At 37.8% G+C, this 23,271-nt stretch overlaps 1 protein-coding gene across 1 annotated transcript in view; it reads right to left on the bottom strand.

Moving 5' to 3' along the window:
* Positions 1 to 23,271, bottom strand: part of LOC150075272 (proton-coupled zinc antiporter SLC30A2-like) — a 133,669-nt gene that overhangs the window by 33,804 nt on the left and 76,594 nt on the right. The window contains exons 5-6 of the mRNA XM_090388424.1: positions 21,643 to 21,886; positions 7,695 to 7,800 (exon numbers count right to left, since the gene is read on the bottom strand). Coding sequence (XP_090244550.1) covers positions 7,695 to 7,800; positions 21,643 to 21,886 — 350 coding nt within the window. The remainder of the gene's footprint in view (positions 1 to 7,694; positions 7,801 to 21,642; positions 21,887 to 23,271) is intronic.

Here is a 23,271-nt window from a genome sequence, read left to right as displayed (position 1 = left end):
GGGAGGAAAAAAACAAAAAAAAAAAAAAAAAAACCAGATTGGTAAGGGGTGCTAATTGACGCTTATATGAAATATGGCTCAGAAGGAGCAGACTGCAAAGCTTGGCAGCTAGACATCTTGGGGTGGGGTGGGTGTGGCCTGATATAAGTATACAAGTCCTGAAGGCAATTAATAAAATGAACAAAGGAGGTATATTTTCACTGGTAGAAGAGAGAACAACCAGGGGACACAAATACAAAATTTTGGGAGTAACAGAAGCTGGGACTTGTGAAGTTTACTTTCAAGCAGTGTGTTTTAGATCACTGGAATGAACTGCCTGCCGCAATTGTCAAAGTGGACAGTTTATTCAAGTTCAAAGTGTAATTGGATAGTCACTTTTTGGCAAAAGGGAAAGTATTTTGAATCATAGAAAAAAAATCTTTCCCCCTTTTTTTTTGACAGATGGAGAAAGCTTGTTTCTTTGCATCATTGATGCCATTATAATCTTAATACTAATATTAAATCAGAAGAGAAAGCAGGTATATATACCTGCTGTCTCACTGTTGATCATATCACTAAGCAATTCTGGAACTGGGCCAACGAACAAACTTCAACGAGATCCACAAGACTTTTTGGGCATAGACAAGTCTCATGGATCTCATGAGGAGAACTTATTGACCATATTCAAAAATTCTAAGAACTAATGTACTCATCCTAATGGTCTATGCTTCATCTGTTGAGAACAAATTATCTTGTTTTTCAGCATTAGTAGTAACATGTTCCATGAACCACAAGCAATCCTGAACAAAGCTGATATGGTCTCAAGGCAGAAACTTGTGCACTATCTTCACTTTACAGGGATACACATGCAAAGTTTTTTAGAACACTTTATGAACAGTGCTGACAGAAAAATTGCTCTGGGATGAAAGTCGTCTTATAGATACCTTTGGGCACTTTATCACTGCAGAATCAATGCCTACAAGTTTCTCTCCTGAAAGCATTTTCAGCTTCCCCCTTCGTAAGCATCTACAACACTTTGTTTTCTTAAATGAACATAAGTTTTTGGGCAGGGGTTCACTCATTTAAGAAAACTGGAGAGGAATACTTTCATTGCCATATTTTACTAATGCAAATAAGGGTCAACAAGTTTCATTATCTATATATATATATATATATATATATTTTTTTTTTTTTTTTTTTTAAACTCCAATTACCTAGTGGTAGTTGCAAATTTTCTGTACCTGTTTTTATGGCCATCAATATAACAAGTATCTAGTTCACAATAGTTTGTGCATTTTTTGTGGCAGTATACAAATTTAAATGTGCACCACGAATACTACCTGAAGACCAAAACCAATCCAAATTGCAAGTTTTTGATTGTCATTTCTTTTTAATGGATTTTTAAACACACCCAGTGCCATCATGAGATATTTTTGCACCCTAGGAAAATCAAGTATTTGCCTAGGACATATGGATTACCCATAAAATTAAATAATCCACACATCAGCAGAGCGGCCCCCACCCAAATGGCATTCGCCTGGATGCCTACCATACCACGACGGCACTGAATACACCTGTCACCAATTTGTATTTTACCTGTATAAAAACACAATAATAATAAAAACAAAAATAAAAAAGATGAGAACAGGAGTACTAAAAAGCTTTTAAAGGTTTGGCTAAAATTACAGCTTACAAAAATACAAGATAATGAACCCCCAAGCTCTCTCACTTAGGGCCAATTTTACCTTTTCAATAAGTTTTTCTCTGCTGTGCTATTTTTCAAATGATTAGCATACATTAACAGACAAGTATATTGTGATTTATGAAAGAAGTTGTTGATGCTCAATGGCTGCCATCTCATCACAGAGTGAGTGGACACTAGACAGTGTAACCAGCAAAGTAGTTGATGCAATTAAGCAGCTTTATGAGAAATTCCATGTGGTGCAAACAGAAACGAATTCTTAATATCAAATACTTTCTTACACTATAAGATAAATAAACTATAAGCAGAAACTGTTACAAATATAATATATAATACATATAATATAATAGACAAACAATTATCACAGGTCAGAGTAGTCAGTATAAACCAATTTAAAATTGCTATCCAAGGTGGTAGTTTAGAAGAATGTGCCAAGTTTTTGAGTTTCATTAAATTTTGGGATGCTAGATAAGGGATCTGATATTGTATATCATATTTTGCCTGTGACAGTTTAATGAAAAAAGGGGGGAAATCTCAAAAGAGTTTGTTATTTGATTCATAAGACATCATGACATTTGCAATATGACTAAATTTACAATCAATCACTACTTTTGTGTAAAAGTGTTTCTTGGTTGCCTCTGCTAGTTTGTGATTCTGGCTCCCAAATATTATTTCTCGAGTCATTTTTGGGAATTTCTGAAGTATCAATTACTCAAGCCATAGTGTGGCACTTACAATGTGTGTACAAGCTATCTTTAGAGCTAATTTTCACATCATGTGAGCTGAAAAACCCAAAATAACTTGACCAAATACAGCTCCAAGAACGAACAGTCACTCCAGTGCCTGACAGAATTTCAATCTAGGCCTCCACCCAAATGAGTATCAAATGACAAAACCACTATACTGTCATCAAGAACTTAGCAAAGTTCACTGTTTGTTCCTTCTTCAGCCTTATTTTCTCTATGTGAACTGGCCTTTGCAATCTTTCCTCATTTAAGCAGATTCAAGTTTATGACTTTTACTTTTTTTTACTAGCAATCTTAAGGTTCAATGAAAGAAAAAAACTCCAAGGCTACTATTACATTCTATGCCAATCATGATTTTTTTTATTTTTAAGTACCCTGTGAAATATTAGAATCCATGAACAGAGGGAGAGATTTCTAAGTTCGGAAGGGAGGGGGGGGGAGAGAGAGAGAGAGAGATTATAGTATCAAACTCTAGTTCAAATAATAACACCTAAAAAATAAAAGCTGTTTCTGCAATAATAATACAGTTAAAGCTTCTTTATAGCAACTCCACCACAGGGAATGAGAAAAACATTAGTTCCATCTATAGTTTATAAAATAAGCAAAAGAATAAGGAAAAGTTTAATCATTTAATCGCAAAGACAATCTGACAGGGTGAAGAAATTTTTGGGGAGGTGTAGCATCACCTAAACTTACAGAGAAATATGTTATGAAGACTATGTCAAAGTGGATGTAGACATCGCGTGTTTCATATGTATGAATGAAGAGCTCACACTAGACATAAAAAATGGAACCTAAATTTTGCAATGATGAAGAGGAATGATGCTCAATGAGGATAAGAACCTGTATATCTTTTTTTTTTTTTTTTTTTTTTTTTTTTTTTTTTCAAGAATAGCCTAACTGCAAAAGTGAATTAACCATTATTATGCACCTTCATAATTCCCTTTTAATCCATACTCTGCTACTGAAACAGCACATTTTGATATTTCATTTTAAATTCTGAAACCAATTCCCGCGTTTATGGTTAAGTCTTTTTATATATAATATATATGTACACATATACATAGATTCTGTACTTATGTATTAGTATTAGTATTAGTAACGGCTGTATGGTGCAAGAAAGCCTATGGCTTATGCTGCACCAGCCAAAAAAAAAAAAAAAAAAAAAAAATCCGAACAAAACAATGATAAAAACAAAAATTAAATAAATAAATAATAATAATTAATAAATAAATAAAAATAATAAAATGAAATTAAAAATTAAATAAAAAGGAAATTAATCCTATCATCCTATGCGCTTCCCTTACCCGAAAGTACTATCCAGATGACCTTTGAATTTCCCCAAACTGTCGGCCTCTACCACCCATGAAGGCAACTTATTCCAGTAATTTATAACTCGCTGGCTAAAATAAAACTTCCTGCAGTCCAATCTAAACATTTCCCCGCGTAACTTGAATTTATGTCCCCTAGTTCTAGCATCATTTATAATCTTGAAAATTTTGTCCTCATTCATTTTACTGATGCCTCTCAGAGCCTTAAACACCTCAATCAAATCTCCTCTAAGGTGTCTAGTTTCCAAACTCTGCAACCCACATATTCGAAGTCTTTCTTCATAAGGACGCCCTTTTGCCGATCTCACCAGGCGAGTTACCCTTCTTTGCACCCTTTCAAGAAGCTCGATGTCTGACCGTATCGTAACACCCAAGTCCCTTTCCTTCAGTACTGGGTTTAGTTGAACTCCACCAAGTGAATAAGTTATTTTGGGATTACTGTTTCCCAGGTGTAATACCTTACACTTTGTTGGATTAAAGCACAGCTGCCATTTTTCTGACCATTCTTGAAGTCTATCTAGGTCTCTCTGAAGAAGCTCAGCTCGACAGTGATCATTAACTACTCTACCAATTTTAACATCATCTGCAAATTTAGACATCACGCCCTCTATCCCTTCATCAATGTCGTTTATGAAAATTAAAAACAACATTGGTCCTAATACTGATCCTTGGGGAACCCCACTTCTTACATCAACCCAATCTGAGGAATAGCCATTTATCACAACCCTCTGCCTCCTGCCCTGAAGCCATCCTTCTATCCATCTAAGGATTTTCCCAGTGATTCCAACCTGTTCCAGCTTATAAAGCAACCGCTCATGTGGGACTGAGTCAAAAGCTTTGCTGAAATCTAAATAAACAATGTCGAAATTATTCCCCAAATCCAGCTCGTGAGTGACCCTTTCGAAATAGCGAACCAGATTTGTTAAACATGATTTTCCCTTTACAAAACCATGCTGAGTATCCTTGAGAATTTCAATTCGATCCAAATGATCCTGAATTCCACCCTTGATCAATGCCTCCATGATTTTCCCTACTACTGAAGTCAGACTGACAGGTCGATAATTTCCCACTTCACACTTATGTACTAATAGATTTGATAATTGAGAGCTATTAAGTGCTCGATAATTCCTATATTCTATTATATTAAAAATGTAATAGAATATAGGAATATCCAATATCCAATTTTATTAGACCCCTAAATTTAACTCTAAAGTCCAGCTATAGGACCAAAAGAAATAATCGGTCCATATTTATTAAACAGTTTTAGACCTCAAAAATCTAATTTTATGCCAATCCAAGTAATGGTTTCCTTGCTGCCAGAAGTATGGTGTTTGAAGACACCAGTCCTGAGCGCTCATTGTTGAGACCGCACGGTCTGAACACTACGGTTCTAACAGTGGGGAAGATGTCCCACCTGGTTTACAAAATAGATATCGCCATCCTCAAGAATTATTAGAGGGATGGACTAGGGAGTTGGAAAAGAAGCTTCCTATATCTAAAATAAAGGTAATCCCTGTTGATTTATAATATGCACTAATGTATACGTAATTGCTATACATATAATTTACAAACTAATCTTAATACACTGTGCAATCGATGAAAAATGTACAATTTTAATTTTTTTTGTTTAATACCATGATACACATTCTGAATTAGATTATACTACATTGTATCAGTAAAATACGTGAATAGAGGAGGAAGCTATTCACTGCATCATTGTGACAAATCCATCATGATTACTTTTTTTTTTTGTCAACTTCATCCCCATGCTGAAACACAAAATATGTTGCCTGCAACATGTCAATTTGCATTTTGCTTTTGAGATGAAGCACAATTTTGTTTATCAGTATTCTTCAATAGTTTTTCTTTGAAGCATTAAATCACACCTTGATCAAGGGGGTGAAAAGCGACATCATATTAAGTGGCAGGTACTCACTTGGCAACAAGTTATCTACAAACAGCAAAGTTTTTATATTCTCCCAGCTCATCTTGCAATCTGTCTCTGAGCCATTCTTTATAGATTTCTGGTGATATCTAAGAGCTTTTGGTTTGCTTGATAACTAGATAGCAATGTCTTCAAACCTTTAAATTGAGGTTTGTGGATTTTCCAAACGATTAAGAGAGAAAGTTTCTCTGTACCAGCCATGTTTGCCACCAGGAGAATGGTAATCCTTTGTTTTGCCTTTTTTTTTTTTTTTTGCAACCACATTTCTCACTCTTAAATGTAAGCATATTATCGGGCAGAAAGTAAAAAAAATAAAAATAAATCCAGTTTCACCAAGTTAATTTCATTATGTCAATGAGTGATTTCTCACAGTCAGCCTGAAAGTTTGTCATTAGCCTCAATAAATTAGCATTGTTTCATTTTGAAATATGAATATTGTAATAAAAAAAAAGAAAAAAAAAAGTAAAAAACAAGACAGACTGGTGGAAACTTCTGGTTGTTATAGAGCAGTGTTCCCCAAACTTTTTTAGTCATGGAACACTTTTCATCTCACAGTATATTTGCAGAACACTTATAATTTATGGAACAAGTTTAGTGGGAGCCAAAGAACTGTTTGCTAGTATTTTGCTACATATGATGCACTGTGCATCAGGAGCATCTTTATTTCCGACACATATAAAGCCGAAATTAAAACAACTGTCATCATACTCTCGTTCTGGTCTTTTATTAGTTGGTTCCTGTTTTTTCATTTCGGATTTTTGAGGAACAAAAGGTTGTGATTGTTCATCCTCACTTTGAAGTGTGTTCGTTTTCATCGATCACAGTTGCAATACTAGAAGTAGTTGCTTCTCGTTTTAAAGTTCTTTTTTAAACCATAAATCCATGTAATTTATTTTAATGATATTTTGAAATACTGATAATTATTGAAAAATATTTATACAAGGAAACAAGTTGAGTTATGCTTACTAGTTTTCAGCATTACTACAGAACTAATCTCGTAATTGTGAAGACAGTCTGCACCATCAGCACTGTGTAAACATGCAAGAACGTGTCAGCAGAAGGCTACTTTGTTTCATCCACCTGAACGATGCATGATATTGATTAGCTTCACCCTCCCTCTCAACCTGTGTAAAAGGTAAAAAAAGGCAAACTGCAGCCATTATCAACCCATTACAGGATGGAAGCCTCCTCAACAATTCATGTTGAGGGAAATGGACCACAATCTGCCACGTTGGTCCAGTGCGTGTTGGCAGATCAACCATATTTAGCAGTCAGAGGCTTTAACTCCAGTCTATTCAAAGAGCGTGTACCACTGCACTCCCACTCCTCGGCTACCGAGGCCTGCCTCAACCCGTGTACTCCAGGCTAAATTGCATACAAATAGCATATTATATCACTACACTGCTACTTTTTCATAGATGTCATTACCTCTACGCATACTTCTCTATGCAAAAGCCTGCCAAAATAAAGTGTTCCCTTGGTCTATTTTATTATTAGTCTATGCCAGTATATTAATAACTGAAAAAAAAAAAAAAAAAAAAAAAAAAAAAAAAAAAGCTAAAAATTAGTATATAATGTATATAAATGATACAAAAAAGATGTACGCTACAAATATGCAAAATTTATTTATTTTATTTTTTTAATTATTAATTACGATTTTTCACAGAACACCTGTTCACATTTCATGGAACACCAGTGTTCCATGTAACACAGGTTAGGAAATGCTGTTATAGAGAATTCATTTGTCTTTCAAGACTGTTATAATGCTATATAGCATTAAGTTTATGGGAAATCGGCCAGAATCTATGACACAGGTCATTACAATAGGATATTAAAAGGGGAGTTGTTATAAAGAGCGACTGTATATACTTTAATGATAACTAAATATCAGTATAAAAATTTATTTACTAAAATATAGAAACCAAGAGAAAATAAAAGTAACACAATGCATAATAATAATCAACTTATAACAAACCAAACAAAGTTCTTACCTTCCATCAAGACATGAACGGCATCTTTCATGATGGTTAATGTAGTGAACATTACAAGTATGGAAAATATGAAAGTGCATATGGGGTCTGCTATTTTATACTGAGGCTGAAATAAATGATTAAAATGGCCTTACTGAATTATTTTTAGTAAAAGTTACTTCAAAATTTATTAGAATCTCATTTCTGATTTATGCAGCTAAAACAAATAATTTTTAAGACCTGTGATTAAAGAGTGTTTCCTCTTAAGTATTGTGTAAAATAAGCAAACTAAGTGAAAACTAAATTTAAAAATGAGAAGATATACAAACATAAATATAACAAATGCATTAAATGATATGCCATACAGGTAAAAAAAGAAGTTAAAGGTTAAATAAAAAAAGTTAAAGGCTCAATATAGAAAGTTGAAACCAATTTTGCTGTCTGATATTTGTGGTTTGCACTTATATTTTTTAATCCACTTCCTCAGAGCAAAAACCTATCTCCTATGAACTTGCTATACTAACCCCTAAATGGGTTAAAAAAAAATAATAATAAAAAAAAAATAAAAAAAAAATAATCTTTTCCTGATAGCTTACACTGAGGATGTGGAATAAAGATTGTTTTTCACCATATGCAGGCTAGCTGTTATTTATATATTTTTTAATAAATAGAGGAATGACCAATAAACAGCCTATAGTGTGTTTTTTTATTTACATTCTTTACTTAGAAGCATAATATAGATATCAGATAACATTCATCAAAATTGTATACACATACCACATTTAAAAGTCACAAGATACATAAATATACTGAAGACAGCAAACTTTCATTCAACAGAAGTGATACCATGGTATTTCTATCATTCCAAAATACTTCAGAATACAGGACAGAAATTGGGGATTGTAGTGATCACAAAAGTTAACCAAAAGGTCAACACCACCAAATCAATACAAATAATATTAGCTGATGGATATCTGTAGAGTAAACTGGTGGGGGGGGTCTTTAATGGCAGTAGTGTAGGGAAGCAGAAGACAATCAACTTTTCTCGAGGAGAAGACAATCACCTACAACATTGGCATGCCCTGTATCCAACATATTAAGAATGCCTTTAGAATTCAATTTCAATGAACAATTTTTTAAGAAAGAAATGACTGTGCTCATTATATTAACGATGTATCGTCTTTCTAAGGGCATGTCTCAGACCTGCTTTTGGTTCAAGCTGAATCTAACCAACCAAAAAATGGAGAAGAGGAGACTTCAAGCACATGCAGTGGATGTGATAGGCCCACTGGACAAATTCAACCAAGGGAGACATCACAAGGAGATTCATCCCAGATATCAGCAGAGTCTATCCAAAATCCCTGACATGTTTTCTCCAGGCCTGTACGCCACGTTTTTGCTTACTGGGCATGGTGCAATAAAGGTGAAACTAACAACCTTTGGCCTAGAAGAGGACCCAACGTGCTCCTGTGGAGGAACTGAGAACTGGGATCACCTCATGCATGAGTGGCCCCTCTGCGATGACTTCTGCTGCCAGCTCATCACAAAGCTGACTTTATACCAAAAGGCAAAGAAAACCACCTACCAGATACTAAGGAAGAGTATCAAGCTCTCACCAACTACACACAGCAGCTTTTCTCGAGGAGAAGACAATTAATTGCAGCAACAGGATAGCCCTCTCAACTAATTGAACGCTGGGACCCTGATGGTACTGGAACAAGGCAGGAAAACTTGACCAGCATTACCATCATTGATGTGAACCACCATCCATGCTCCAAAGATGTCACCCCACCAAAGACAACTACCAAGTGAAGAACAACTTGCCCAGGAACCACCACCAAAATGTTCCAAAACCTATGAATAGAAACAACCCACGAATTAAGACAATTCATGAAAGACAGAAGGTTCACATAGTACTGGAGTTGACTCTGACAGATGTGACCAATAACACAATCTCCTAAATGAAGACTTCAACCACATGGACTGACAACACCATCAGCATACCACTAGATGTCAACTGCCATTCTTGGCCACCTGGAATTCTGAACCAGGTGCCCTAACTCAGTTCACTTTAAACCCCCCTCCCCTGGTAGGGAGGAGGGGATGGGTTTCTGACTCCATCCCCCATTTTCTCCTGGTGGGATCCAACCCCACTGACCTTTCTGAAGTTGCCTTCCCTATCGTCCCCATACTTCTATCTGTTCCCCCTTCTTCAGTCTTCACACCTACTCTAACTGAATATACACTTTTTATATATATAAAGACATCTTAGGAAATTAAGTGGCAGGTGGCTGGGCCTGCCAGAGTACTTACTTTTAATTCGATCCCTCTATGCCTGGCCTGCCTCCTCGGGGAAAAGTGTGGGCAACGGGAAATCCCACTAGGGGCTCAACGGCTAAAAGGTCAGAGGAAAAACACAATATGACACTAAACAACATAAACATATACCTTACACTTTTTAAATCTCTGGCCTTCACAGTGTTCTGTGTTTCACAAACAGAGTACACAACATGGAGATGGAGGAAACCCCTGGGGCTGTTAGACAATGAACACTTTACACTATATATTGATATTGGATTGCTAATATTGCTAATATTTTAGTGCCTAAATATGTGGATTAAGTGCTTTTTATTACGGGGAAGGTATATCAAGTGTTAAATAAACATCAGTGGGCTCCCTAGGTGAGATTGTTTTGCATCTACTGGGTTATTTAGCAGAATACAAGCATTTTTACCTGTTTTCTTTGTTGTCAGACAGGTCACCATGCCACTGACAACGAGGAAATAGGGTGGGTGGCCAAATATTCCTGGTCAACACGTTTGGATCCTGAATTTGAATGGGGTGTTCCCACCTGTGTGACTTTAGACTGGGACAGCATTCCAACGTTTTCAGACTGTGAAAGTGACTTAATTGCGAATAAAACATGATTTTCAGGGCCCCCACCCCTCTGCCATAGACTTACAATGGACAACCTGTTTCTTCATTCCTGTTTATCTTGTGAAAAAACTGATTTCACCATCATTTTTTTCTGCCACTGCAAAAACCCCAGAAGAAAGTAGCCCAGTCTCTCTAAGACTAATTTAATGTTTTGGGCATCTTCCCCTCCCACGTGACCTGTGGGGCACAAATTTTTGCAGATGGACTGATCTGACCCTCTGCTCCTAATTACCACACAAAATTGTGTGACCCAACAATCGCTAACATTTTCATGCCTCTGTGCGAATCTGCAAGACAAAATCTGATTATCTGGATCGATCTCGCTTATCTGAATGAAACTCAAAATGCTGGAACAGGTACATAATCAAAACAAAACATCGCCTACTGAGCCAATCACAGCAATGAACAATGATCTTACCATCCTAGACACCCAGGAAAGTGCGGATGAAGTGAAACTGATATCAACTGCAAAAAGAAAATATAAAAAAACAAACAGTACCGAAGTCTGAGAGAGAAACCTGCAGCCAGGCTGACCCACAAGACCTGCAGGATGTAACCTCCATGCAAAAGAACCTGATGGATGAGACCCGACAACAGGAACTCCCACTGGATCCGACCCTACTAGAGGGCATTGTCCTCCAGAAAGTCATAAAACTTAAGACTGCACTGGAAGACTTGTTTAAAGACCAGTCAAACCAGGTAACCACAAATCTACAGGCGTAGATCATCACATTATGGAATAAGCTTGAAACGGTGCTTTACGAAACCCATCTCCAATGTGAGAAGGCTACTGCAAAGCTGGACGCATACCTTGATGGAGGGGCAAAAGAAATACCATAGCACACCCCCCATCCTATGCCCAAGCAGTGAGGAATCCCCCTGCACATACTGCAGGGGGATTCCTCACTGCTGAACTAAAACCTCTGAACCTAAAAGGAAAACACTCCTACCCACACCCAACATAGTCATCTTAAGACCAGAAGGGGAAGGACAACATATAAGCGAAGAGATTAACTCTAAGGTGATGACTGAACTCAAAGAGGACCTTAAAACAACAAAAATAAAAGCAATTAGGATGACAAGAAATAGTAAAGTAAAGTGTGTTAGTTGTCTGACGGCACCAGGGATTTCCCCCATCTCCACGTTGTATTCTTTGTGAGTGACACAGAACTCTGTGGAGCCCAGAGATTTAAGCGTGTGGGGAGTGGTCTGTTGTGTAGCATTATGTTCTGTTGTTTCTCTGACCATTTAGCTGTTGGGCCCTATTGGGAGCCACCCTTGCCCACATTTTGCCACGAGGAGGCAGGTCAGGCACCCAGTAGATTATTTAAGTAATCTCTCAGAAATATACAACAAAACCCAAAGGGGATGTATGATGGTTGTCCCAGGTGTATGATGCTTAGTCCTGCTGTCTGGAAGGCAGCAGGACTAAGCATCATACACCTGGGACAGCCATAGTTTCCATGAGCACGTGGAGGTGCCAAATTGCTATATGTTTAGTCATACCTTGCACACTTGTACCCAGGCCATGCACATCTGTGGCCACTGCTCTGAAAAAGGCCATAAATTTAAAACTTGCCTGAATAAAGACAAGGATCCCACATGTGCAAACTACAAGAGTTTTAAGATGGATGCAGCACAACGGATAATAAATGCCTTATATATTGCAAAGCCCAGAGTCAATACCAATCCCGAATTGATTACGGGGACACACCTTAAGTGATTTAATATCAATGAAGTGCAAATAATGCAGATAAATGCACAACAAGCACAAGCAGAGACAGACCAGATTTCGATTAGGACAGATGAAGATAACAGGGATGTCAAATTTTACAAGAACCATACACCTACAAGAAACAAGTAAGGGGCTACCCCCTGACTTTTATGTCAGGCAAGTCGATGGGGATACCCCCTGGGCAGCCACTGCCATCAGGAATCCAGACATCACAGCCACTAAGATTGTGCAGCTATGCACGGCCTGGGATGTGTGTGCTCACCTGATAACACCTCTAGGAGCCCTCTATGTGGTGGCATTGTACAGCCGACTGGGCAAAGACATCCTCACAGCTATTCAATACCTTGAAAATGTCCTCTACACCCTCCCGGGTCAAAAAATTATAACTGCAGGTCACTGGCGTGGCATAGTCTAACAACAGACGGGAGAGGAACTGCATACAGACAAAGGCTGGAAGACTTCCTAGGAAATTCACCACTGGAAATCCTAAACCAGCCCAATAAACCATCTACTTACAGAGTACACTCCGGGAGGCAAACATCGATATCTCCCTGGCTACCAGAAATGTTGCTATCCACATCACTGACTGGACAACATCTGATCACCGGGCGATAACCTTTACAATCAATAGGAGCCTCTGTTCCAATTCAAAACTGATATGCCATTGGTAAAACAAATTGGGTTATCTTCAAGAAGGTGCTGGTGGATGTGGCAGAGCAGAACCTACCAGAACTACAACAAACCAAAGATGTAAACCGACACCAAAAAAAGAATTAGAGCTAATTGCCCAGGTGTGTGATAATGCAATGACAAGGAAGAGACCATCCCTGGGAGCAGTCCCATGGTGGAACAGAGACATGTAAAGAATGAGAAAAGAAGTCCACACAAAGAGAAAGGCATATCAGAGGGCGAGGAGATCCTGGCCGGAGACAGAGGTTGAGGCATTGAGACAAATATACAAGGAAGCACAAAATGCATATGCGGAACAAATTAGGAAGACAAAGCAACATTCTTGAGAGCGACTAGTCTCAACCACAGGAAATGAGGATGCTGAGGAGTGATTTACAGGGTCACAACCAACAAGCTCCCTAGGGGTGAAGTGATCACTACTACCTAGACCCTGCAAGGAAAAATGACTACATCGTGGGAAGCGTTGATCTCTAATGGACTTAGTCTGACCTTTCATCTGTGCATTGATCCAGTAATTCCAGAATAGCATCAGATATGCTTTGACAACGATTACAAGCTCCAAGAAACAGAGACAGATTTTACACTAGAGGAGTTAATGGCAGCAGAGTCTCGCAAACTTTAAAAGTAAGAAGTGTCTGGAGCCTGACTTGCTTGAGCCTGAGATCATCAAACAGGTGGCGGAGTCTGTCCCTGGCCTGTTGCTGCAGCTTTACAGCTCATGTCTATGCATGGGAACCTTTCTAGATGACTGGAAACATCAAGTTAATCATCAAAAATCTGACTACACCCTGCAACTCCCAGACGCCTACAGGCCCATTGCTTTACTCAGTTTGCAGCAAACTTCTAGAACGACTGATCCATGGCAGAATTTAGCATTATTACGAAGCAGCACACCTTCCATCAGCAAATCAGTTTGGATTTAGGCCGGGGCAATCCACAGTGGGTGCTCTACAATCGCTCACCTCACAGAAAAAATAATTCCCGATGATATCCATTAATTTTGTGATGGCATTCGACACCCTCTGATGGCTGAGCTTCCTCCGCAGGCTGGTGTTCCAAACAACCTATTCCAAATCACGAAGCATTATCTATCATGTCGCAAAATTACTGTTGCTGCACCTTATCAGAAAATGGCCAGGCAGATTTTCCATGGCTATCCCCAGGGGTCGGTGCTGGGGCCGTTGCTCTGGAATCTTGTGACGGAAGACTTCCTTGCTCAAGATCTGGGGGTGGTCAGCTCACAGGCTTTTGCGGATGACCTCATCTTGACGGTCACCACGGATTCCAGAATGCAGCTTGAGACTCTTGCAGGTCGCTTCGTACAGATTCTTCAAGACTGGGCCAAAGTTCAACTCCTAACCATTTTACTTAAAAATCAAACTTGCTACTACTCCAGGGCACACTCTGCATATCCAGACTGCTGCAAAAAAAAATTGGAAATGCAACAATCAAACTTTTAGAGCAACTGAAGTGCCCGGAAATAACCCTAGATAAAAAAATCTCTCCTTCCAACACCACCTCAAGAACATCGGGAGTTATATAGCCCTGCTGGCAAGGGTCTCCCCATCAGGAGTGGGGTCTAAAAAAAGAACTCTCTCCCTCTACTACAAGACCATCTACATTTCTGCTTTTACTTGCACAGCTGGAGTCTGGTATAGCAAAGCAACCTCCGCTGTAAACAAAAGAATTCTCGACTTGATCCAAAGCACAGTTCTCCTCTTAATCAACCGTGCCTGCAGCACAGTAAGTACTCATGTGACACAGTAAACGAAGTCCAGGCTGCCAAAAGGGACTGGTTCAGACAGTAAGAACCACAGAGTTCTTGGACAGACCCTTGGGTTGAACTACCCAATTCTAGGAACAGGATATTAATTCCTTATGAAAGTCGGGTATTAAAACTTGTGGAAATCATAGTAGTAGGACTGGGCTGATCAGAACCCAGGAAACTGAATTAATCAACAGACGACTGATCCAGGCGACACCACAGGAAAGGACCAGGTTCCTTGAGGATGACACGAACTGTGAAAATGTGCAGGCACACACCGGATTGACATTCAGCTCTGTTGCACACATGCCATATGATGATCTGAATAGGGTGCCCTAATCCTATTCATCTCTAACTACCTATCCACCGGCAGGGGGGAGGAAACAGATTTGTTCCCTTCCCCCTGCTGTCCCCTCGCTTCACCTGATGAGGCATGGGCATGCCTCATTAATTTCTGGGGTTGCTTTCCTTATCGTCCCCATATTTCTGTCTTTCCCCCCAGCCTTCAATAAATAAATAAATAAATTTTCTGTTTATACTAAGGGCACGACAACCAAGTCAGTAGAGTTTACAATAAATCATCAATACAAATATTTATCGTATTTAGTAGTCACAGACTTGAACCCCGGTCCACTCAAGGAATGCGTGCTGTGCACTCTCGCTCCTGAAGACTGTTGTTGTTTTGGTTTTTAGGAGCATTAGCAACTAAGGCCATATTGCTCCGGGGATATGCGGTGGTCATTCCCTGACCTTTCCACACCCTCCGTATTTGGTGGGCACGGGCTCGAACCCCGGTCTAGATCAAGAAGCGTGTGCTACGCACTGCTGCTCCTCTCCTACCCTGGGCTACATAGGCCTATCTTCTCCCCCTACTGTGTCTAACCTATCAGTGTATGCCCCACACAATTAATCAAAATTAGCAACATCCAAACTTAAACTGCATTCACATAACATTCATTCAGCCTTTCTATTCCTAGCATTAACCCCTCTTTATTTATTTATTATTTTTTTTTTTTTTAAGTCCCTAGCCACTGAAATTTCAAGAAACTAGAGGGCTCCGCCCCCTAGTTTACTGACTATTACTCTGGCAGGCGGAGCCTCCCAGAGTAATAATCCTGCCAGACAGTTCTTAAATTCTGTACAGTGGGATCAACTGATGATGTTACCGATGTTGAATTCTAAATGGGAAGCCTTCAGGGACTTAAACTTTGGAGGCTACTTGGCTTTTCATTCCAACTAAGAAATACTGTTCAAGGTTTAGGCCTAAATGGATGTCAGATGAACTAAGGAGGCTCGTGGCAGAGAAGAAAAATGTATGGGATTCATATAAAGTATCAGGTGACACAGAAGCCTATGGCAGCTATAAACTAGTCTGTAATCAAGTCACAAAGGAGGTTAGGCAGATTACGAGAAATCCTTGGCAATGGATATAAAGAAAAACAGCAGAGTTCTTTACTTATGTAAACTCTAGAAGGAAAGGGATGAATCAGATTGGACCACTTAACATAGATAGGTTGACTATTGATGATCATGCTCAGGTAGCTGATAAACTGAATGAGTATTTTGCATCTATATTCACACATGAGGAGTTATTCAGGGAGGGGAATGCCAGAGGTGTATTCAACTCTAGCAGTAAGCTAGATAATCTTGTAATAACAGAGTAAAGTGGAGGAGAAACTGTTGAAGATAAACATAAGAAAGGCACCTGGGGTGGATGGGATCTATCCAATTATATTAAAGAAGGCAGCAAAGGAAGTAAGCACCCTTAGCCATAATTATGAGAGCTTCCTTGGACGCAGGGGAGCTCCCCATGGACTGGAGGTGTGCAAATGTATCACCAATTCACAAAGGGAGTTCAAAATGTGACACAAGTGACTATAGACCTGTTAGTTTAACTTGTGTTCTGTGAAAAATAATGGAATCACTGGTTAAAGCAGAATTGCAGGATCATCTAGACAAGAATGCAGCAATAGTAAAGACACAGCATGGGTTTGTTAAAGGGAGGTCTTCTCTGACCAATTTGATTGAATACTATGATGTGGTCACAAAGGAACTGAATGCCAAAAATAATTTTGATATATACAGCAATACCTTGCTTAGCATGGCTTCACATAGCATGGGTTTCACTATAACACAGTTTTCAATTAAGTTTAAGTCAAAAATTTACAGTACATATTAAAACTTATTCAATAGCCTAAACATGTACTCTACATATATGCTGCATTGTTGTAGCTTAGGAACGAGTACATATAGGCTGCAATGCAAACTCTATTGTCTCACATGCACATGTGCCAATAGCTCCTCTCAGGCTGTCACCAACAACATGCAACAGTGTTCAGTATTCATAATTCCATCACGACAAGACCACACAATAGCTTTTCATTTCACAATTTTTTTTTTTATCCCTTTAAATACGATCAAAAATATATTTGCATCTTGGCTAGCAATCATGGCCAACAACATGCATTCTGTTTGGCAGCATGTTTTGCCCCATTTGGCAAATTATTTCACTGGTTTTGAATTACGAATTCAGAAAATTACCAAAGACATTGTGAAGATCGGAAAAGATTTCGAATTTGAAACTTTGACGCACAATGTATGTGACTGTACTGACTCGCATACAAATGACTTAGATGATGCAACTCTCCTTGAAATGGATGAGCAAACTGCATATGAAGAAGAGGAAAACAATTCTGAAGTGGATAACACTATAGTGGCACCAAAAGAATTTAACATATGAATTGGAGAAAGTTTTTCGGGGGGCAGGGGGAGGTTGACATGGCCTGCAAGGCGACTATGAATGATCCAGATGTTGAATCCCGTTATATTTTTGACAACAGAAAAATTAACCAGAACACACGATTAACGCAAATAAATTTACGATACGCATATATCAAGATATGGCAAATTTTACAAGATGGTTTTGATGATACAAAGACTTGTACACCGAGAAAAAGAAGAGACGACTTCACCAGACTTTATTATTGAAATACCTATATAAACAATAAAGCTTTTTTTTTTTTCATCTCTAATGATGTTTTAATAAAATTTTTGCAATATTTTTAATTTCAAATCCTTTTAATTGGCTATCAACCACAAATTGTTTATAGATTTATTACAGTTTCGGTACCAATTATCAGTGCTATGTGGGGTATTGCTGTATAGCACGATAGTTGCGTTCCTAGAAATCCTCGTGCAATGCAAAATCGTGCAATATAAACAACAGGCCCTATGGGAAAAGTAGGGTTAGGTGCCGACCACCCAAGATTGAACACACATTTGGAACCAAAACATTACCAAACACAATAAATAATCGGGTAATTTTAATTGTTATAAAATACTTACGTATTCTATAACGATTAAAATACGTAATAAAAATAATATTATATTATAATAAAGTATTTTTAAATACTAAAAAAGTATTTTTTACGAATAAAATACGTATTTTATTCGTAAAAAATTTATTATATTAAATAAAATAGTCGTAATAAAATACTTACGTATTTTATAATACGTAAGTATAAATTATAATACGTAAGTCGTAATAAAATATTGCTAATGCTTTTGCTCCTATCGTAAGCAAACTTGCTTTTTGTTTGATTTTCTATCCAAAGAGATGACAGCCGTACCATCTCTTCCAATTCTTTGTGTCTTAATCTAATGGATTTTAATTACACTGAGTTGTTTCCGCTATGAAAGTTGTTTTTATTTTCTCTGCATTCTTTGTAATTCTCGGCGTTGCCTCATTTAGGTCTGTAGCACGTGCAATATCACATGGTCTTTCATTTCGCTCAAAGCGTTTCACAATTTCATATTTTTTCTCTATTGACAGAAGCGGACTGGCCATAAGCCTTACGGGGGAAACCACGGTGGGCCGGAGGCCGGTGTGATTTTGGCCATAAACCGTAGTATGAGGCCACTATAAATTTTCCCGGGTAAGAATTTTTGACCCAGTCCGCCTCTGTTTATCGTTATTGCTTTTTTTTTTTCTCTCTGAATCTGCAGTGTCTTAGCCAGGACGCTTCCTTTTCACACCTTTTAAGTATTTTACTAATTTTTAGGGAATAAAGCACAATTAAAAAACGAGGAGGCACGCTTGATACACATAAACAAAGCTGCGCGCGTATAGCAACTGAATAAAGAACACCGTAAAGGCTGAGATACACTATTAATTAACACCTCGCATTTTACTAAAGCACATTTTTGGAGGTTACTACCATAAAACAATAAAAACAATTTCCAGTTGCGTTTCTGCTATTGGAACCTGTTATAAACTGGTAGTAAACTCCATCTAATTGCATTTGCGATTATATCGATAGCTGGAATTGTGTTGGTTTTTACGTTATTATGGTGAAATGTGTTTCCCCTTCACTGATATAAAACACATAAATACATTTTCAGAATCGTCTTCATTCCTATCGTGTTGCGTTCGGTTGGGGTGATTCCGCGTTCAACTGCCATTTCTTGTAAACACAAAGGCGAATCGTGCATAAGCGAATTCGGTTCGTGTTATATAAGATACCGTTCCCCTATTTATAAATCGTGTATGATCGAATTCGTGTAATGCAAACACGTGTTATACAAGGACCGACTGTACTTGGATTTCAGGAAAGCTTTTGATACTGATGCACATGGAAGACTGCTATACAAATTGTAGAGGTATGGCATTAAGGGTAAGTTGCTACAATGGATAAAGGGATGATTGAGTGGGAGACAACAGAGAGTGGTAATCAACGGATACTGCTCTTCGTGGACAAATGTTATTAGTGGAGATCCCCAGGGTTCGGTGTTGGGCCCATTGTTGTTTTGTATATTTATCAATGATATTGATGAAGGTATATCAGGTTTAATGTCCAAGTTTGCAGATGATAGAAAGGTTGGCAGGGTTGTTAACAATAGTAAAGACAGTATGCTACTCCACCTGGATCTAGATATAAGTTGGTCAAATGGGCTGAGAAGTGGCAACTGAAGTTTAACATTGACAAATGCAAAGTACTGCATATGGGTAGCAATAACCAAAGAGAAATGTACCAACTGTGTGGTACTACACTCAGAGAAGTTGAAAATGAAAAAGACCTGGGGGTAATTGTGCAGTTGAATATGAAGTTTGCTGAGCAGTGCAGACGGGCTCTCAGGGCAGATCATGGAGTCTTGTCAATGGTATATAGGAATTTTGCTAGCAGGGACAGGGAGGTAATTATCCCATTATACAAGGCAATGGTCAGGCCACACCTAGAGTACTGGGTACAGGTCTGGAGGCCTCATTTTAGGAAGGATGTAGAATTGCTAGAACGAATACAAAGAAGGGCAACAAAGGGGTGCTCTTACCAAGAAAGGCTTAGCTTAAGTTCTGCAAATTGCAGCACTTGGAGAGTAGGCACCTGTGAGGTGATCTGATTGAGGTGTATAAGGTCTTGAATGGCTTGAGCAAGCTGAATGCTGATGGGATTCTTCCTCTTGCTCAGATTAAGAACCTGAGGGGGGGACAGATTCAAATTGAGGAAAGACAGTTGTAGAATAGATGTGCGGAAATTAGCCTTTAGCCAGCAGGTAGTTGATCGATGGAACAGACTTCCATCTTTTGTTGTGGAAGTTGACAGCCTAAATAAATTTAAGGATGAGCTGGACAGGCATTTGGAACGAATGGAGGGGTGAAATGGGAGGGTTTTTTTTTCGGCTGATGCTGCATAAGCTTTCTTTCTTGCATTGTATGCCTCTATTAATGCTAATATAAATTAAATCTACTGGGTACCTGGTCTGCCTCCCCAGGGCTACGTGTGGAAATGGTGGGTCTGAAAGGCTAAATGGCCAGAAGAACAATGATATAACACTACAAATATACACAGCCCACACACTTTTAAGCCTCTGTCCTTGACAAAGTGCTGTCTTACACCTACAAAGAAAACAATGTAGAGATGGGGGAAACTCCTGGGGCCGTTAGACCCTAAATGCACTTTACACTTATATATTAATGAGAAACTTAGTAAACTGAAATACATTGCTGCTTGAAGAAACTGTAAAATCATAAATTTAAGTAAATCTTAATGATGAAATAAACATTTCTGAGGAGAAATGAATTAGCCAAAAAATATTCTTTTAAGAGAGGAGCTATACTTGTTTATTCTAGTGTTTGAAATAGTCTCAGAGATGGCAAGAGTATGCTAGAACTGATATATAACCATTTATTATAGGGAATGAAAAAAAAATTAAATCATTTCATATTAACTTTTAAAAACACAAACCACAAAAAAAAAAAAAAAAAAAGCAGCAACAAAATATAATCCTGTCAACCCCACTAAACTGTTTTGTGGTTTAAATGTTTTTTTAAAAGAACTGATATACATTATTGATATATACTCCATAAGTTAATGGAGTAGACAAAGCATATTATATAATATTTAGTAAAAGACAGATATCCTGATGGTGCCACAATTTCTTTGTGCACGCTTGATTCTTAAGATAAAGTTTTCTTTGACAGGCAGGTCATTGTGTTCAGTGGGAGGTAAACATCTCAAATGTTGTTTCATCCCAGATTTATTCCATGTGACAATTCACTGTGGAATTTTATTGAAAAATTAGCCTAGCAATGCTGCAAGACTACTGATATGATGTGAAACAAAACTGTATAAAGATTTGCAAAAGTAACACTACATATTCAGAAGGACCTCCCCCGACAAGGTACAATAGTTGGAATGGTAGTAGCCAGGATAGAGAGCTGCCCAAAAACAAATCCATGTTTGAGAGATATGTTTTTGAAAAGCAAATGGAAATGGAATGTGGTAACAATAAAAGACTAATAAAACCTATTTCTACAAATTTCAATTACACGATTTATAACTTACCATGTAGTGTATAATATAAGCAGCAACTAAAACACCTATACTTTGTAGTAAGTCACCTATTACATGAATGAAGGCTGCTCGCACATTAATATTTTGACCAGATTTACTTTTCACACTAGCTTCAAACTCACTACTGTGTTCATGGTTATTTTCTGCTACTGAACCATGGCTATGACCACCTCCACCTAAACCATGACTATGTCCATGATGGCCCCCACATGGGCCATGAAGTACTATTCCCATTCTATAGAGAGAGAGAGAGAGAAAGAGAGTAAGAATTTAAATATTAATTTACAGATAAAAGTAGAAAAATAACAATAACAAAAAAACATGTGTATTAAAATTTATTTTTGAATTTTGCACTGTGATATTTTGATTTACACTGAGATTACCAAGATTTGTTTTAACACCATTCATTTAGCCATGACAGATACATTAATAGTAGTAGAACGTATATCCTTTCACTATACTAGGCATATAAACCAAAGTCTGTATTGGGGGAAAAAAAGCAAAGAACAAAGGCTTTTTTTTTTTTCCCACTTCTTTCTAAATAATGACAATCAATGGCAGTCCCAGGTAGGGGCCATAGACCTTTCAACTTATATGATCAAAATAATATATATTTGTTTGTTTGTTTGTTTGTTTTTACTGTTACATGGTAGCCGAGTGGTCAGGGATGAAAGTGCAGTAGCACATGCTCTTTGAGTGGACCGGGGTTCGAGCTTGTGACTACTAAATACAATTAAAATCTGTATTCAGTGATTTATTGTAAACCACCACTGACCTGGTGGTCGTGCCAGAGTATAAAAACATAAACAAAAACATTATAGCTAGGTGATAATCTGAATACTGCTTTGGCCACCCCTTTAGAAAATCCTGGAAGCGTGAGTGATGATAATGATCTTGCATATACAACACAGTTTCTATTCATAACGAGTTGCCTTTGTACTGAAATACTCAAATTAGCAGCCCTTCCCTACTGAAAGTATTATTGCTGTTAAACTTATAGTAAGATGCCACTCAACTGTTTAATTGGTACCATCACCTCATGGTGATACTATAATATAGTGCAGCGGTTACCAACCGGTGGTTTGCGAACCCCTCGGAGTTTGCGAAAATGTTCCAGGGGGTTCACATTAAAAATTCTATAATGGCGTCTATAATAGATATATATTATTGTAAACCAAAAAATATATACATAATAATAAACAATAAAGTAAATTAGATATGTTATAGAATATCTTAAAATACCATTATGATTGGACTAAGTTCAATAGCAATAAAGTAAAATAAAATTAAATAAAAAAGTAAAGAATTGCCAAAGGAAAAAAAAACACATTTCCTACAATTCCTTATAATTAGTTTACTATCTTAAGGTATATCATGTTAAATAAATGTTTTCCATACTAAAATTTTTTTGATTCTCAAGCACCATTGTTATGTACAGGTACTTTTTTTTTTTTTAAGAATCTATAGTACTTAGTACCGTGCATGGGTTGAAGGTTGAAAAGTTGAAAGAAGATACTTGTTGACATTAGACTTGAACTTCTGTTGATTGTAATTTTCAGGAAATACGTATGAAGGAAGGTTGTTCCAGAAAACAGAAACTGAATGAATAAATGAGGAAGA

This window comes from Mastigoproctus giganteus, chromosome 14 (genome assembly GCF_048544385.1).
Source record: "Mastigoproctus giganteus isolate SK-2022 chromosome 14, ASM4854438v1, whole genome shotgun sequence".
NCBI lineage: Eukaryota > Metazoa > Arthropoda > Arachnida > Uropygi > Thelyphonidae > Mastigoproctus > Mastigoproctus giganteus.
Note: the sequence above shows the minus strand (reverse complement) of the source record. Positions and strands in the feature narration are given on the sequence as shown.